Below are 13183 nucleotides of genomic sequence, written 5' to 3'. Positions count from 1 at the left end.
TGTTTAAAATGAATGCCTCTTTGTAATTAAAAAAAAAAAAACGGAAGAGAATCAGTGAAGACCCAATAAAGATATTTCTTTGTGACACAGAGTCTCTGTAGGCAGTAAAGAAATTCCTGAAGTGGAACAGTAGTAGCAATAAAGATGACACAGATTTGGATTTAAGGCCTTAATAGTCCTCTGTCCCTGCAGAGTAGGCCAAAAGCTCTTAACTTTAAGAGGATTTGCAAGCCAAAACTGCAAAGAGGCCTCCAAATCCATCATGTTGCCTTCTCTTTTTATTAGTGAATGTTCCCTCATCCCTTTTAAAACAGGGGCTGTGGCATCCACCTGCAAGGGGGGAGCCTCACAGTTAGGCATCTTCCTTTTAAAAAAATCTTGATTGGTGGCAACAGAAAATGTTGCCAAGAGAGACAGATGCAGGTAGGGCTCAACAGCATCATGGGAAATCAGGGATATGCCTTGCCTTCTAACCTTGTGGCAAATAAATGCCATATGGGAAATCAGATCTATTAACATACAGCCCAATCCTAAACAACTTAAGAACATAAGAAGAGCCTGCTGGATCAGGCCAGTGGCCCATCTAGTCCAGCATCCTGTTCTCACAGTGGCCAACCAGGTGCCTGGGGGAAGCCCGCAAGCAGGACCTGAGTGCAAGAACACTCTCCCCTCCTGAGGCTTCTGGCAACTGGTTTTCAGAAGCATGCTGCCTCTGACTAGGGCAGTACAGCAAGACAAACCTGTGCATCAATAGGTCAGTAAAGGACTGGAAAAAGAGGCCTCCAGCAGAGTCCTCAGTTATACTGGTGAGACCTAGCTGCAGTGGAGGGGGAGAAGGCAACTTGGTTAAAGGGCCTTCATAGGGTAACTAACTGCTTCCTTAAAGCTGTCTTTGTTTAACATTAATAGTTGAATATAAGCTGCTGGTATTTAAAGTGACAGTAACAAGTTAACAAAGTGCATGCTCATTTAAAGACACAATACTTTCTTTAAGTAATCAGGTAAGCTTGTGCTCTTAATAATCTTGTAGTTAATAAGTGTAAATACCTTTGTTAACTATAAGACCTGTATCTGGGTTATGGTAAGTGAAGTTACTGGGTTATGGTAAGTGAAGAGTTCAGAGGAAATAAGAGAGACTGAATGGTGGCAGTGGGATGGGTTTAGGAAAGCCTTTGGAGTGGGAATTGGGTTTGTTATAGGGTTGCCAGGTTCAATCCCTGAGACTGATCCTGTATCTTTAGGAGAAAAGAAAGTCAGCAAAGTGCAAGTGTTATTGCAACACTATAATGAGAAAAACCACAAGGTGGAATTCTCCCTTCCCCCTGCATGACTTTTAAAGATACAAAAGACCTCTTGATTGCCCAGCCTACAAGAGGTCTTCTGTATCTTTAAAAGTTGTGGAGGGGGAAGGGAGAATTTCACCTTGTGGTTTTTCACATTACAGGGTTGCAAGAACACCTGCACTTGGCTGACTTTCTTTTCTCCTAAAGATACAGGATCAGTCTCAGGGATAGAACCTGGCAACCCTAGTTTGTTATTATAGAGTAAGAAAAAAAAAACCTTTACCTCCATAGAGGGCAACAGGTTCCCCATCTGTGGATGTAGGCAAAATTCAGTTGGATGGACCAATGGTCCGGTCATAAGGCAGCTTCCTATGTTCTTATGAATACAACCAAGAGCTTCAAGAATGAGAGCACAGGATAAGGTTGCTAAATCTCAGAATGTGGTCCTGAGACTCAGGTTTTGGGTTTCATTCTGAGGGCTTCAGGGCAGCAAGTTTAAATCTGCAGGAGCTAGATGCTTGGCAATCTCCCAGTTCCAATCAAATGCCTGAAGATGCTCCTTATTTTTCCATTTTTGAAAGCATTCTTCTAACATAAAGGCCTAATAGGGTTGATTGTTCAGCAATAAATCCAGAAAACACGGTAGCAACACTATAATCACGATCTTTTTTATCATCAAATTTAGCAGTATACCATGCCATATGGGCCAAAAGGCCTCTCCTCTCGGTGTCAGCCAACATACAGGAAAATTATCTTAAAAACCACACACTGCTGTTGTCTCACGACAGTGCACATGGCTGGCATGCAGAAAGGGGGAATCAGCAGGTTGCTGAAGGGAATGTGGCTTTAGAGTCTGCTATTTTCATCTGTTGTGGCAATGTCCTCTGGCAGATGATGTTTTTGGATGATGATATTGCTGAGATACATTTAAATATCTGCCACCCCACAGTTACAGTTACAGATCCCAGCCTGTGCTTGTTATCCATATTTTCTGGTGATAATGCCGAAGCACCTTCTAAGAACTTGATTAGGTTTATGCTCATGGTAACACGTTTGATTAGTGCATGGCACTGGAAAAATGCTTCAGAATTGAACATCTAGACCTGGTACACCAAACTTTGGGACTTGGTAATAATGAAGAAATGAACAGTCCACTGTAAATCACTGAAGAAACCCAAAGTCAGACAAAAAATGTCAATAACTTGGAGTGACTTTCTTTTGTTAATTGAGAAGACAGTAAGACACAAGTCCCAGCCAAGTATACACAGAAGATTCATTCAAATTTGGAAACAGCAGTCCAGAGTTGGGAGATGCTACTTTTAAGAATAGTTCCGAGAAGACTGATAAATGTCAGAGAATTGCAAAAATATAATATAGAAATCCTTCTCTGTGCTTGGGATTTGATGTTACCATACATTGTTATATATGGCTATACTGTTTCAATATGTGTATGCTGTATATGTTATTTTGGAATTTGGTTGTTTCTTATAACAAGTTTTAATTTAAAAAAAATAACAGTATACAAGTAATGTTATTGGGAGTAATGGCTATATTTAAAACACTGTTTTAAAATAGCATCTATCATGTTGAAAGAGAAAATATGGCATAAAAGATTTCTAATTTTTTCCACTGGGAGGAAAAACCCTTTACCCCAAAAAAGAATTCAAATGGAAATCTTTATTGCTTAGGCAAAGGCCACTGCCAGTTATTCAACAGTACAATAAAAAAGTGATGCCACTCAAAATAGAAAACATATAAATAATTATCCTTCCCCCCACCCCCAATTTTCCTTACCTTTCATATTTCTCCTGCCTCTCTTTTACTGCTGGGCCAGACCTTTTACTTTCAAGAGCTGAGAATGCTGTGACATCACAAGTCCCCGCCTCATGACCTCATAAAGTCCTGCATAGGAAGTCTTGGGCATCTTGGGACAGCTGCCAGCTCTAGCACAGGCTAAGGAACAGCTCTGAACACAAGCTGTTGATCAACTTGTCAACACTCACTTCCCGCTTCCTTTTACACTGGAGAGAGCAGATTTTGAAATACCATCTAGCAACCTGGTCACTTTCATTTCTTCTCACTTTCATTTCCTGGGGTCTGCAAGAAGCTTGATTACACCCCCTTTTTGTTTACATGTCTGGAATCTGGAACGTCTAACACCATCCAGAGAAGAGTTTACTTTTTTGAAACGTCACCAGTTTTGAATCATTCCCCTAGGAAGCCTCTGTACAAGATTTTCTTACTGCGGTTCTTGTTCTAAGTACATCCAAACTTAAAAGCGTTGCCTTAATAGAGGTCTGAAGTTGTAAACATAATGATAAATACTTAACATTTGTACAGCATTTTTTAGTGTTCAAAGCACAGCGCACACATTATTTACTAGAAAACTTTATCATAACCCTGCAAAGTAAGTCAGTATTATTGTTGCCCTTATTGCGGGGGGGGGGGGGTGAGCTGAGAGGCGGGAGCTTACCTAAGACAATTTAGTGGTTCACCACAAAGGCAAGATTCAGATTGGGATCTTCCTGATCTGTAGCATAGTCTCTTACAGTGCAATCTTAAGTTATACATGTCTACACAGAAGTAAGTCCCATTAAGTATAATGGAACTTATTTCCAGAGATGTGCGTACACCAGCCTTTACCAATCTCTGTCCCAGGATGTTGTTGGACTACAACTCCCATGAGGCCCAGCCAGCATGGCCAATTGTCAGGAATTATGTGAATTGTAGTCCAGCAACACCTGGGGACCCAAAGGTTGGAAAAGGCTGGTGTAGAGCACTGTTCTTCAATCATGGGTCCCCAGATGTTCTTGGATTACAACTGGCTGGCTGGGATTGATGGGAGTTGTAGTCCAGCAACATCTGGGACCCAAGGTTGAAGAACAGCGGTGCAGAGGATTGCAGCTTTAGCAATTATACTACACCAGCTCTCAGTGTACGTAGCACCATTACTCTATATGATATTTGAAGTCACAGCAATCACTGGCAAAATTTCAGATCCTGAAAACTTATTTTGGAACCCTAGCCTGGAAGCCTGGCCCTGGGGAAAAAATCAGACCATAATGTTTAGTGTAAAGAGACTGAATAACCTGCTAGTGTAGAATTTAAAGAGATGCTTGAACATTTGAAAGCATTGTACAAATGTTACTATTATTTTTATGGCATCGGTAATAATAATAATGGCAGCAAATGGTGATGAATTCTAAAGGAATCTATCACAGCAAACACACACAGGCAAGAAAAGTGTCATGGCACCTTAAAGATCATTGTGACACAAGCTTCGGTGAATGCGTGCACAGACATTGCTACACAAAAGTGCATGCCTCAAAATAAATCTTTTAAGGTACAGTGCCACAAACACTTTATTGTGATTGCAGCAATGAAATTCAGCCCTTAATTCAAGACAAAGCTATGTACTGTAGGAGTCCTGGCTATAACCCATGCAAAAGTAGCCAGCCAAGCCCTGGCCTGTACTCCTTGGCTTGAATTCCCCTGCCTGGGCTCCACAAGGCTAAGGAGCTACTGATGTGCAGCTGAGTTGCAGTAGCAGCCATCGTTTATGTTAGCACAGGGCAGCAGAGGGAGCTCAGACCTTGCTAAGCGTCTGCTTCTTTTGCTGCATCTTCTTTGCAAAGACCCCAAACCCCCACAGGCTCAAGAACCTCATCATCAAATTGTACCGTGTATGAAAGCTAGCGGGGTTAATGAAGCTAAGTGTAGAAAGGCACCCACAGCTCTTCTCATGCGCCTGTCTAAAGTGCCACTTTTCAAGGACCCTGGGAGGATGGGAAACTTCTTCCAGTAAAGCACTGGGTATTGACTACAAGAACAGGAACATTAATAGAACTTAATGGACAAATTATGACCTCTGACTGCACCCCACTCTCCAACATCTGCATTTGTTATACAGCTAAGCTGAGAGACAAACTGCTCCGTGCGCCTCCTATGCTGTTTCACATGATACACAAGCTTTTCCCAGCTATAATCCTCTTCATGTAAACAGAGCCTTTACAACGCGAGTGCCATGAAAGTACAGCTTCCCAGAAGGGGTCATCAGAGGTCACCAAGGCAAAACATTTTCTGTTTACCCCCCCCGCGCCATTTGTTTCTTATGTGACACGGAGACCATGAGGAAAGGCCACAGCTCAGTGGTAAAGCATCAGCTTGCCATGCAGAAGGTTCCAAGTTCAATCCCCAGCATCTCTGAGTAGAGCCAGGAGGGATCCCAGTCTGAAACCCTGGAGATGTCCTGCCAGTCAATACAGTACTGAGCTAGAGGGACCAAGGGTCTGACTTAGTATAAGGGCGCTTCCTATATATAATTATTTGGGCTGTCATTTGATTACAGAAATCTTAGGGTTTCAACAATAAAATTTACATACACTGGTGTCTCAATACCCTACTGTAACTAAGCCAAAGAAAGTGTTATTGAAATAATAGCTTATTCTTCCCTTGTTTACTCCAGCCTCCATTTCCTTCCTCTACCTCTGTTGCTTCCCTGTATCTGTTTTTATTTATTTATTATTTTATTTATTGCATTTATATACTACCCCATAGTCGAAGCTCTCTGGGCGGTTTACAGCAATTAAAAACATTAAAAACAAATATACAAATTTAAAAACACATTTTTTAAAAAACTATTTAAAACACAATTTAAAAAAACATGCTAAAATGTCTGGGAGAAGAGGAAAGTCTTGACCTGGCACCGAAAAGATAACAGTGTTGGTGGCAGGCGCACGTTGTCACAGAGATCATTCCATAATTTGGGGGCCACCACTGAGAAGGCCCTCTCCTTTTTAACAATAATTAACATTGTCTATACAAGCCAGAAGTTAAAAACAAGTTGTCCTGAAAACAATTCCAAATATGAATAAAATCTGTGGTTAAAATACATTATCAAACAAGAAATCTACCTATTAAAATGCATGTTAGCTTTGCATTTCTGAGTAGCCTCGTGTAAACAAAAAAGATTTTAGCAGGCATCGTAAACAATACAAGGTGCCTGCCTAATTTCAATGGGCAGGGAGTTCCAAAGTGTAGGGCTTGCCACACTGAAGTGTCAGATCCTTACAACTGCTGAATGGACATTGTGTGGCAATTCTCAATCTCAGTCTTCTAGCCTTCAAAAGCCAGGAGCTCAGCTTAGAAGATAATCAGAGCTAAGTATGATGTCTATGTAGTGCTAATGTATGGTTAGATGCCATTTTAATCACCTGTCTGCATTGCCTAGTGCTTTGCAACGGGGAAGCAATTATAATAGCGAGAGTTTCTTTTTCTTACACCATCTCAGTGTGCTGCTAATACTTAATCGGAGGCTGAGCAATTGTAATGGAAAAGTTGCAAAACAGAGCTGAAGGGAGACATGGCTGATGGACCTGAAGAGACAACAGAAACAAAGGAGGAACTAGACAGAGAGGTTTTCATTGTGGTGGTGAGAGATCATAGCAGGATGAGGCAGATAAAAAGTTCTGTGGGCACTGAGTGTATTAGGGCCTAACTAAGGGGAGCCCACTGAATTTTTCTATGCCTATCTTGGACAATGTAAGCCAGCTAAAATCAAGTAATGTCTATTAACTTCAGAGGGTCTGTTCTGAGTAAAACTGCGACAATGGCTGCGACAATGGACTGGATGAAGGCTCATGAGACTGAGGCTCAATCCAGACAAGAATGAAATGCTGCTAGTGGGTAGTTCATCTGACCAGATGGTGGATGTCCAACCTGTCCTGTCGCACTCCCCCTGAAGGAGCAGGTTCATAGCTTGGGGGTTCTCCTAGAACCATCTCTGTCACTTGAGGCTCAGGTAGCCTCTGTGGCACAGAGTGCCTTCTACCAACTCCGGTTGGTGGCCCAGCTACGCCCCTATCTGGACAGGGATAACCTGGCTTCAGTTGTCTATGCTCTGGAAACCTCCAAGTTAGATTACTGCAATGCACTCTACGTGGGGCTGCCTTTGAAGACGGTTCGGAAACTGCAGGTTGTGCAAAATGCAGTGGCCAGATTGGTAACAGGGACCAGACAGTTTAAACATATAAAACCAATTTTGGCCCACTTGCATTGGCTGCCTCTATGTTTGCAAGCCCAATTCAAGGTGCTGGTTTTAACTTTTAAAGCCTTACACGGCTTGGGACCACAATACCTGATGGAACGCTTCTGACATGAACCCACCCATACACTGCACTCAACATCCAAGGCCCTCCTCTGGGTGCCTACTCCGAGGGAAGGTGGGAGTCTGGCAACAAGGGAGAGGATCTTCTCAGTGGTGGCCCCCAAATTATGGAATGATCTTTGTGACGAGGTGCGCCTGGTGCCAACACTGTTACCCTTCAGCACCAGGTCAAGACTTTCCTCTTCTCCCAGGCATTTTTTTAACAGTGTTTGAACAGTACTTTTTAAACTTGCCTATCGGTTTTTATGGGTTTTAATTTGGTATAGTTTTAAATTTGTATACTTGTTTTTAATGTTTTTAATTGTTGTAAACCGCCCAGAGAGTTTCGGCTATGAGGCGGTATATAAATGCAATAAATAAATAAATAAATAAAAATAAAGCCCTTTGGAATAGGTTCCTGTTTACCTGTTCTTTGTAAAGTGCAGTGTATACATAGGCAGCACTATCCTATATACGTACAATAAACTCTCAGTGTAGAAGATCCTTACTTAGGCCAAACAGCACTATCCACACACAAGAGGGAGATATTAGTAAGCTTGGGGGAACCCAAATGTTTGCAGAAGTACAAAAACAAACAAACCCCAACACTGGCCAATGAAGACATGCTCAGTGGGCATAGAATGGTGACTGGCTGTTTTGGGAAATGGGGAATGAAAAAACGCAGTGGAGGATGGAATGGAGTATTCAAGAAGAGAGTATGGCTGGCTGGAACTCTGAACAGGAGCACTCCATGGCAACTTTTTTTTTTGGCAATTCCACTCCTATGCATAAACAAACAAATGATAATTATAGTTTTAAAATAATAATTTTGAAAATAAAAGGCCTACTTTCTTTGATTTTCAATGAGAACTATTTGTCACAGAATATGCTGGGTCTCAAAAGAGGCGTCTGGTTTGCATGTGAGAACAAAGGAAAGTGCCTTTTGTAGAAGAATTATTTTCCATCTGCAGTTTTAATAAGTAATTATATTAAAAATATTTTAAAATGGACTGTCCACTTATGCAAGGTCACTTTTTAAATAGATTAAAGATCTTATGATAATCTACTATAACCCTAAATGTTACACTCCTTCACTTTACTGTATCAGAAAGCTATACATACATATAATGACAGAAGATTAAAGATTTAAAGGACAAAAACAATGGAGGCTATAAAGATGTCCCAAGCCAGCATTTTCTAACACTAGTCTGGAAGAGCCCCAAGAGTCAAAGCAGGGACTTCCAACTTTGTAGCTTTGTAGTCTGCTTTGTAGACTGTTTTTCAAACATGTGGAAGACAAGAGATATAAGAAACAGAAAAGGAAAGAACGGGAGATAAAGGGGAATGGATGGATGGATACAAACAGATACAGTTGCATGTAGAGATGGGGGAGAAATTTGGTTTGGTTTGCATTTAAAGGTGAATCTACCCAACTTGTACTTTCCTTTTCCAGAAGAATACACCAATCAAAACATGGCCACCCTTTGAAAATCACATTTCTCTGAATAACATATGCATATAAATGCACATATTAGTGAAAATACCATATAAAAATGCATTATATTGCAGAAAACTGCTTTGAAAAAATCTATATGTTAAGCAAAATAGCATATAAAAATATGTATATTAGGAGAAATGTGCACTAAAAAGCTATGAAGTTTTATGAAGGCTTTTTTTAAAAACATGCAAACTGAATTTTGCAAATGTAAATGTGGAGAAGTGAAATTAAGATTGAAAAAATGAGAAACAGAGAAATGGAAATAGGCAGACGTCTACCCACTACTAGCTGCATGTACTATCAAGCATGTTTATTTGGAAGTAATTTCTGTTGAGCTTGCTGGGATAAACTTCCTAGAAAGTATGAATATCACTGTAACCTCAAGCGTTGGTTCTGATGTGGATGAGGACTACTGTGTGTATGCTTAAAAGTGCAGCTGTAATCAGATTCCATTCCTTTTTGTAAACAAAAAATAAATCATGCCACAGTTCCTTGTTTCAGAGATTAAACAGAGTTTGGCCATTTTCTTTAACTTTCCCCTAACATATGAAGTTGTAATTCATGAGCCTAAGAAACTTTTGCCAATGACAGCGGCTTAGCTAACAGCTTGGATAAAAGAATAATTCCAGAGAATAATAGAGAGCTGTGAGTGGAGGTCTCAGACCTTTGTGTCGAGTCTGTTATGTGCTAATCAAAACTAATGTGCTCGGTTTGACCACTGTTTTTGTATTTGGAGCTAAATGTGCTCAAAAACAGCAGGGTTTTTCTTCTAAAAAAAAATCCTGCCGCCGATGGAAATTTCCATACTACAGTAATCGCATGCTAGTAAGCAAGAGGGTACTTTTATCAATCAACTCGTAACCCTTTCTAAAGCACAGCTGCTGTGTGGACAGGATATGGAGCAAAGGAGGGCATGACCAAAGAGAACCAAGTCCAGATTAAGAACACAGAATTGGAACATAGAAAAGGGAAGGACTATGGTTCAATGGTAGAGCATATGCTTTGCATGCAAAAAGTCCCAGGTGCAACCCCTGGTGTCTCCAGGTAGGGTTCCTGCATGAAGCGTGGAGAGCCACTACCAGTCAGTGAAACGTGGATAGTACTAAGCTAGATGAGTGGTCTGATGGTATAAAGTAGCTTCTTATGCTTCCTAATCTGCCTTCTACCAAGTCAGACCATGGATTCACCTAGCTCAATATTATTTATTTATTGCAATTACATACCACTTTTCTAGCTCAGTATTATTTGATTGCATTTATATACCACTTTTCTAGTTCAATATTATGTATCACACTTACATACACCTTTCTAGCTCAATATTACATATTTATTGTACTTACATACCACCTTTCTAGCTCAATACTATTTATTTATTGCATTTACATACCATCTTATTAGCAATATCATTAGCAATATCATTTATTTATTGCACTTACATACTACCAAGGCACCCAGTGACTTACAATTTTAAAATACTAAAACAGATAAATGATATAAAATGTAAAGTGAGAGGGGAGAGTCCAACTGGAGCAGGCACTCATATTGTCTTTGAAGCACTCACCTTTTTCCTCCTTCCCAGAGGGCAGATGGTCTCCGTTGACCCTGGGGGCAGGGGGGAGCTTATTAACTGCATCAGGTTCCAATGCTGTCTTTGCCTGTAGGGGGGACAGTCTGTCTCCTTTCCTCTCTTCTTCCTTGCCATAGGGCAGGTGGCACTAACTGGTGGTAGCTCTCCAGAGTTCCAGACAAGTATATTTCCAAGCCCTAGCTGGAGATGCTAGGATTGAAGCTGGGATCTTTTGCATGCAAAGCATCTGCTCAGCCACTGAGCAACATTTGGAAATGCAGGGACTCATACAGAGACATAGTGGCACAGGGCCTCCTCTGTCACTGGTGCTGCGGGCTTGCAAAAACTTCTGACTAATTATTTCTCTATGGCACTGTAATGTACCCCCAGGAACACAACTTGGAAATTGCTGTGGCAGCTAAAAAGATCAACTGCAGCAAACAGTCAAAGGTTGCAGCCACATAAACAGTGGTGTTTATTGTAATGTATTGTATTTCCATCTGAAGCTTTCTTTCTTCCCTAAATGAGAGGCTGCTATTGTGAAATTAAAGGAAGTGGAAGGCACACTTTGGCAGACCAGGCGTCTGCAGCGTGAGATAAACAGAAAGGACAAAGGAAGATTACTTGTCTCTTGTTAAAAGAGTAATAAAATAAGACGTGCGATAAAGAGCAGCAAACTCAAAACCCATGGAGTAAGCTTCTTTCTTTCTTGGGATGTTTTCCTCCCTATTTGTTTTTGTTCCCTCTGCTGTGGCTTGGCACAGCTCCGTTTGCTTCTCAGTTGTGGAATGTGCAGCCTACTAAGTTGAATATAGCTCCTCATCAGCCATGTGTCGTGGCCCAGGAGTAAGGACTTGGGGTCCACCCTACTTTGAAAGCCCAGCAGACGGTAAGGACAGGAAGTTTACTGACACCCTCTGTGGGCTCACACATGACTGGTGGGCTGCATTCAACTTGGTGGGTAAGAAGTCACACCGGCTTGTGGCAAGATATTTTCCATCTGTATTCCAAGTCAGTGGTTCCCAAACTTTTCTTCCCCTTAGACCATTTGAAAACTGCTGAGAGTCTTGGTAGACCACTTAATGATTGTTCTGCCTATTGTGGCAATTGTAGACTACTGTAACGCGCTCTACGTGGGGCTGCCTTTGAAGACTGTTGGGAAACTTAAACTGGTACAAAGAGCTGCAGCCAGAGTACTAACAGGGGCTGGTTACAGGGACCATACAACTCCCTTGTTACAACAGCTCCACTGGCTGCCAGTTTGTTTCTGGTCACAATTCAAAGTGCTGGTTTTGACCTATAAAGCCCTATACGGCCCAGGTCCAGGCTATCTGTCAGACCGTATCTCCCTATACAAGCCTGCCTGGGCCCTGAGATCTTCAGGAGAGGCCCTTCTCTCAGTCCCAACACCCTCGCAAGTGTGATTGGTGGGGACGCGAGATAGGGCCTTCTCGGTGGCTGCTCCTAGGTTCTGGAACTCCCTTCCTAGGGAGGCACGAATGGCCCCCTCCTTGCCGTCCTTCTGTCGGCAAGTAAAGACTTTTTTATTCCGACAGGCTTTTGAGATAGAAGGTGTTTAGGATTGGGCTTTACAAGGCTTGCTTTATTTTTTATATTATCTGTATTATTTTAGTTTTTAGATTTTTAAGTGCCTTTTACGGTTTTAAGGTTGTGCATAGTTTAATTGTATTTTAATTGTATGTTTTTCTATGTTTTTAACTACATGCAGTTTTATTTGTAAGCCGCCCTGAGTTCCAGTTTGGAAAAAGGGCGGGGTAAAAATAAAGTTTCAATTCAATTCAATTCAATTCAATGTGCTGTGCTGGATGCTGTATGGTTTTTAATTGTATTTGTATTGCTTTATTATTGTTGTTATTGTTGTTGTTGTTATTATTATTAATATTATTATTATTTCTAGCTCCTAATCATCTCCACTCCTTTTTAATCACTTCCTCTACCCACCACTGCTGGTCTGTCCTGCTCACTTTTTGGGTTAACTACCAGGTTTGTAGAATGATGGAGTAGCCACTGCACCAACCATTCACAGCTGCTGCTGGTGCCATTCTTCGCAGACATGCCATGGGGGACCAGAATGAAGCTCACAGACCACAGTTTCAGAACCCCTGTTCCAAGTGATACTGTCAAAGGAAGGCTGCGTCAGTGTGCCTTTTTTCCAAGCTTGCATATCAGCCTTAGTGGTCCTGAAAGATGAAAGGGATGGATTCAAAGGAAACTATGCTCTGTCATTATGATGATTATGCAATGCTGAATAAAGGGAACAATAAATATGGTGGGTTGTATCCAGCTAAGTTTTACTCAGATTCAACCTATTGAAAGTCATTTGCCTAAGTTAGCCATATCTTACCATTACAATGGGTCTACTATGAGCCTGCCTAGCATGCTCGTCTTTCTATATTTACTGCTCTATTCTTGTGATAATTAAGAATGATGGTATCTAGCCTAGGAACAGAGTCTTTATCGCAATGGCTCCCAAATTGTGGAATCTTCTGCCTAAGGGTGTGTGTGCAGAAATCTGCATCTCTACTGAGTTTTTATTTTAAAAAATGCAACAACAACAAAATCCAAAACGTAAAACCCCTCCTTTTCTTTGTCAAAAAAGCATCTGGTTTTGTTAGCTAAGCTTTGTTGTATGATGATACGCTGTTTTGCTTGTTACTGTTTTTGTTATT

General features: G+C 41.2%; 1 protein-coding gene across 4 annotated transcripts in view; it reads right to left on the bottom strand.

Moving 5' to 3' along the window:
• Window positions 1-13183, bottom strand: part of PRKAG2 (protein kinase AMP-activated non-catalytic subunit gamma 2) — a 343500-nt gene that overhangs the window by 292637 nt on the left and 37680 nt on the right. The window contains exon 1 of one of the 4 annotated variants that reach the window (XM_061586929.1): window positions 10488-10564. The exons of the other annotated variants lie outside the window; for them this stretch is intronic. Within the exon in view, the coding sequence (XP_061442913.1) occupies window positions 10488-10559 (72 nt within the window). The 5' untranslated portion in view covers window positions 10560-10564. Of the gene's footprint in view, window positions 1-10487; window positions 10565-13183 lie in introns of those variants that run through there. 4 annotated transcript variants of the gene reach the window in all.

The sequence above is a fragment of the Rhineura floridana genome, chromosome 10, assembly GCF_030035675.1.
Source record: "Rhineura floridana isolate rRhiFlo1 chromosome 10, rRhiFlo1.hap2, whole genome shotgun sequence".
Lineage (NCBI taxonomy): Eukaryota > Metazoa > Chordata > Lepidosauria > Squamata > Rhineuridae > Rhineura > Rhineura floridana.
The sequence above is the reverse complement of the archived record's forward strand: the minus strand, read 5'-3'. Positions and strand labels throughout refer to the sequence as shown.